The sequence below is a fragment of the Phyllobates terribilis genome, unplaced genomic scaffold, assembly GCF_046119375.1.
Source record: "Phyllobates terribilis strain yellow unplaced genomic scaffold, ASM4611937v1 Scaffold_12__6_contigs__length_324123572, whole genome shotgun sequence".
Lineage (NCBI taxonomy): Eukaryota > Metazoa > Chordata > Amphibia > Anura > Dendrobatidae > Phyllobates > Phyllobates terribilis.
The window spans coordinates 311,332,187-311,337,625 of record NW_027362772.1 but is presented as its reverse complement, the minus strand read 5'-3'; the positions used below and the strand labels follow the sequence as shown (position 1 = coordinate 311,337,625).

The following is a 5,439-nucleotide window of genomic DNA, read 5'->3' as shown; positions in this document are numbered from 1 at the left end:
TGAACTACCGGACACCAGGGACTGGACACTGAACTACCGGCACCAAGGACTGGACACTGGACTACCGGACACCAGGGACTGGACACTGAACTACCGGACACCAGGGACTGGACACTGAACTACCGGACACCAGGGACTGGACACTGAACTACCGGACACCAGGGACTGGACACTGAACTACCGGACACCAGGGACTGGACACTGAACTACCGGACACCAGGGACTGGACACTGAACTACCGGACACCAGGGACTGGACACTGAACTACCGGACACCAAGGACTGGACACTGAACTACCGGACACCAGGGACTGGACACTGAACTACCGGACACCAGGGACTGGACACTGAACTACAGGACACCAAGGACTGGATACTGAACTACCGGACACCAAGGACTGGACACTGAACTACCGGACACCAGGGACTGGACACTGAACTACCGGACACCAAGGACTGGACACTGAACTACTGGACACCAGGGACTGGACACTGAACTACCGGACACCAAGGACTGGACACTGAACTACCGGACACCAAGGACTGGACACTGAACTACCAGACACTAGGGACTGGACACTGAACCACTTCACGCCAGGCACTGGACATGTAACAGTAGACATTCACATAACAGATACTAAGGATTGGACACTAAAGCCCCAGACATCAGGGAGTATGACACTAAACCGCTGGATGTCGGGGACTGAGACCCATATCTCCTGGGCACCAGGAGAGGACACTAAACCACCGGACAGTGGGCACTGAGCTGCCTGACACCTTGTTGGGGCAGTGACTTTTCTCTTTACTTGCCACTATTGATTGGTTATTGATGAGATACAAAGATCCTTCACATCTGCTGATACAAACTCCAGGCAGAGGACTGATCCTTCTACGATTTATTATTATTATTAAGCTGCATAAAAGAATCTATAGAGAATCCTATGACTCCTGGAGGGCACATGTAATCAGTGTGACGTGTGTGTGACACCAGGGCCGCATCAATAACGCTTTCATTAATCGGGGCTCATTCCAAGTTCCTTCTGAGGGACGGCCCTGGGCGCAGAGCTTTCCCTATAAAGAGCCCAGCGGGGCTGGAGGCTTCAGACCAGAGCCGCCATGGAGCAAAAGACGCAGGAACAGCTGAGCATGAATCTGCCGGTAAGTAAGAATCACATACATGGAATGTATACTATAATACGCGTTATGTGGGGGCTAATAATAATGTACAGTCTATAGGGGCTAATAATAATATAATATACATCATATAGGGGCTAACAATGTACATTGTATAAGAGCTAATAATAATGTACAGTACATAGGGACTAATAATATAATATACATCATATAGGGGCTAATAATGTACAGTATATAGGGGCTAATAACAATGTACAGTATATAGGGGTTAATAATATAATATACATTATATAAGGGCTAATAACAATGTACAGTATATAGGGGCTAAAATAATATAATATACATCGTATAGGGGCTAATAATGTACAGTACATAGGGGGCTAGTAATAATATATGGTATATAGAAGGCTAGTAAACTCTTTTACTTTATATGGGGGCCAGTAATTCTACAATGTATGGTATATATAAGAATAGCGCGATCCTATAATGTTGGTATTTCCCCCATCAGCCATACAGCCTGTTTTCCAAACCACTAGATCCCAGGAGGAAGTGGTTGGTGGCCATTGTGACCGGACTCATCCTCGCTGTGACAATCGCCGTCATCGTTACACTTACCATTTACATGAATCAGAAGAACGCAGAGAAGGTGACGCTCCACCTATAATGCAACGTATTTCAGTTTACTCTTAATTTTTAGTCTATCAAAATAAAATCTCCTGTTTCCTCCTGAAAACAATCAAGTTGCTGCTGACGGATTGAATTTGTGTCTCTTCAGGACTCTGAGCAGATTTCTAATTAATTGTTAGAAATTGATGACTGGCTACTTACCTATTATTAATAGCCACAGAGTTTTCCAGAAACTATTCAGCCATGAAAAAGAAGCCAACAATTTGTAATAAGTTTTGTAATAATCAGGTGGAAAGTCGCTGGCACACGTGGCGCACCCCGCAGGCACACCTCTCAGCCACACCCCACAGGCACACCCCGCAGGCACACACCTCGCCCACTGACCACTGTGTGGACCCCACCTCAATCAGACCCTCATTCACTTCAGGACATTACTGTGCACTCAATGTACTAATCAGACACAAGAGATAAGAATGATTGTTCTGTGAAGAACAACTTGTTGACGGTTTCCAGATAACAACATGAAAACTGCAAAAAAGTAATGATGATTTCCCCGCAGACACTTGACTTTCCACAGCCGCCTGTCCCCGCAGACACTTGACTTTCCACAGCCGCCTGTCCCCTCAGACACTTGACTTTCCACAGCCGCCTGTCCCCACAGACACTTGACTTTCCACAGCCGCCTGTCCCCGCAGACACTTGACTTTCCACAGCTGCCTGTCCCCGCAGACGCTTGACTTTCCACAGCCGCCTGTCCCCGCAGACGCTTGACTTTCCACAGCCGCCTGTCCCCGCAGACGCTTGACTTTCCACAGCCGCCTGTCCCCGCAGACACTTGACTTTCCACAGCCGCCTGTCCCCGCAGACGCTTGACTTTCCACAGCCGCCTGTCCCCGCAGACACTTGACTTTCCACAGCCGCCTGTCCCCGCAGACACTTGACTTTCCACAGCCGCCTGTCCCCGCAGACACTTGACTTTCCACAGCCGCCTGTCCCCGCAGACACTTGACTTTCCACAGCCGCCTGTCCCCGCAGACACTTGACTTTCCACAGCCGCCTGTCCCCGCAGACACTTGACTTTCCACAGCCGCCTGTCCCCGCAGACACTTGACTTTCCACAGCCGCCTGTCGATCCCGTCTTATCGGAGCAGAGCGCTCGCTTCATCCTTTTCTTTGTCTGCATCGATTTCTTGCTACAATGTAACAATCCTTATTGCAGATGGTGGCGATGTCCTACACATCAGGAGCTGGAGAGAACGTCCATCAGACATTTTATAGTCACGATGGGGGGAACGTATTCGCCATATTTATCAAATCCGATAAGCATTCTGCCTCTGTGCTCCTGGACTACAACCAGGTAAGATCTGCTTATGGGATCGGTGAGAGATTGAAACCAATGTGACTGCCATGATAGCCTCCACTGGGGTTACCAAACTTTCTAAAAGGGGAAACCTGTCACACAGGGAGTTGAGTGATAGGAAATACTGCTGCCATTATCGGGGCGATCACCCAACTTTCTCAGACTCCTGAAAAGTAAATCTTCTCCCTGCTTTATTTTATATTGTATTCCGGCACAGAAACTCATCGGGATCCGGACTGAGAACCGCTGCTACATGCTGAGAATGGATGAGTCAACAACCCCGTCCAAACCGGACCTGCAGCGGACAATAGAGCACTACGGGGCCAGTGTAAGTCCGGATGCCGCTCACATCTTCCCCGTGTCACGTCCTCCTGCTCCCGTCTCATACATGTAGGGAGGCATCAGCAGATTAGGGCTGATTGTATGGAGAGGACAGGTTCTAGACTGGAGATTATGTGACAGAAGGATATTTTGGCAGATTGGAGATGTTGCAGTAGTCTAGGCGGGAGATGATGAGGGCGGTCACAAGCTTTTTAACCTATTCCAAGTGGAAAAAGGAGCAAATTTAGGAAATGTTCTTGAAGAGGCATAACATGGTAAAAAGCTTCGATCTGAGGTCTGAGAGACAATATATTGATTGTTGCAGGTCCGACCGTTGGACCTGCCCAGGTCGGCAGAACGGGGCACTTATATCCATGTTAGAAAGCAGCGGCAGTGCACAGTCCAGACCGCAGCTCCATTTTACAACGCGGCTAAAAGTTCGCTGTCAGGTATAAAAATTCTCCATTGTGTTGATCAGTGCGGGTCCCAGAGGTCGGACATCCACCGATCAGCAAGTTAGCACATATCCTGTGGATAGGTGAGAACTTGTTTCATCAGATAACCCCCCTGTGAATGATAGGTCTGTGGGGTGTAGCGTGGGATGATAGACAGAGGATGAGTTCAGTTTTTTCATGTTGAGTTTTAGAATGTATGAAAGTGAACATGCAGAAAGCTGAGCATGTGATACATAGTGATACAACATTACTCATTTCTGTTTGTTTATTTGTATTTATTTGTTTATATTGGGTCTTGGGTTGATACATTTTTAACGACTGACTCCTTCTCTATAATCCAAATCCAGATCTCTGGTCTTGTGGGGTCCGCATGTGGCAGGGTAATGATGTGAGAAGGGGGTTGCTCTTTATCCTAATCTCTTTCCATTGCCCCCCACAGAACTCCACTGTCGGAGACTCCATGACCCTCAGCTTTATCTCAGCTGAAGAAGTGAAACTTGTGGATTTGGGCTTCAATATAAAACTGATGTGCGGCAACGTCGCCACCTACTGGGCAGAAATGGTAAGTGAGGTGCACAGGAGTATTACAAGTCCAGGTATATTGTTACAGGCACAGAGGCTATAACAAAGGCTTTGTCTCTTTCCAGGTAAAGATGAAACGGAAACTAGCTCTTGAGGACGAAACAACTGTCATTATCTATCCCGATGGTACAATAGTAATTGTAATTATCAGACCAGCTGAACCGTCACAATCTGTTGAATAATCTTTTATTTCTGTGAAAAACACGAGATCCTGCAGTGACGAGATAAATGCAGAAGATTCACGGCGGACACATTGATCGTTCCGCAGCGACATCTGTCAGAAATAAAATGACACAACCCCCCCGATAATAATAAATAATCTATATAATGTGATATTATTGTAGCAAATGTCCCGTCATGTGGAAATAAAGATTTAGGTTGTGATTCATCCGTGGATTTTCACCAGTGTTTTGCAGTAAAGCCCGATGCATCAAGGCGTTTTTGTCATTTTTCTGGTGTTAAAAGCAGCGTGAATTGTCACAATTATTTTTTTGTAACTTGAAGTTGCGGAACAATTTTGTGACATTTGCTGTTTGTATTGCCAGAGCTGAAAGGCTTTTGCCATAGCAGATGGGTTGGGGCACGCCATGGCGAGGTACGCTGCAAATTCATCAAAACTGACATCATTGTAGAGGCAGAATCGCTCCAGACGTGCTGCAGTTTATGACCGGCGTGCGGCCCCGGCGGAGGCGACTGTCAGCAGTATGTGTCTAATATAAGAGGTGCGCCGCGTTCTCAAGCGCTGCCTTCATAAGGTCCGGGGTACAAAATGTCAGTCTAAATGAATCAGCACTAAGTATTCAAGAACGTTACAGAATTTTTCATTATACTTTAAATAAAATTATTTTTCTTTATTTTAAAAATGTTCCCAATTGGCCCAAGGTGGATAATAAAGGAAACCCTTTTTGTGAACAATTTAGAACCATTAACAAGAACAGTTAAGGTAGGGGAACGCCCTTTA

The 5,439-nt window shown here is 46.7% G+C and overlaps 1 protein-coding gene across 1 annotated transcript; it reads left to right on the top strand.

The window, feature by feature from the left end:
• Positions 1-999: 999 nt before the first annotated feature.
• On the top strand, positions 1,000-4,866 carry LOC141171843 (gastrokine-2-like). The gene is made up of 6 exons (XM_073655468.1): positions 1,000-1,157; positions 1,642-1,779; positions 2,980-3,117; positions 3,338-3,448; positions 4,336-4,458; positions 4,544-4,866. Exons 1-6 carry the CDS (start codon positions 1,116-1,118, stop codon positions 4,658-4,660), a joined length of 669 nt encoding a protein of 222 aa, XP_073511569.1. The 5' UTR covers positions 1,000-1,115; the 3' UTR covers positions 4,661-4,866.
• Positions 4,867-5,439: the final 573 nt, after the last annotated feature.

What these genes read in the sequence shown, in the direction of transcription:
- LOC141171843 (XM_073655468.1), top strand. Translation starts at nt 1,116, where the DNA reads ATGGAGCAAAAGACGCAGGAACAGCTGAGCATGAATCTGCCG. An exon ending in TGCTCCTGGACTACAACCAG is followed by an intron (nt 3,118 to 3,337) that starts GTAAGATCTGCT and finishes ATTCCGGCACAG; the next exon opens with AAACTCATCGGGATCCGGAC. An exon ending in TAGAGCACTACGGGGCCAGT is followed by an intron (nt 3,449 to 4,335) that starts GTAAGTCCGGAT and finishes TGCCCCCCACAG; the next exon opens with AACTCCACTGTCGGAGACTC.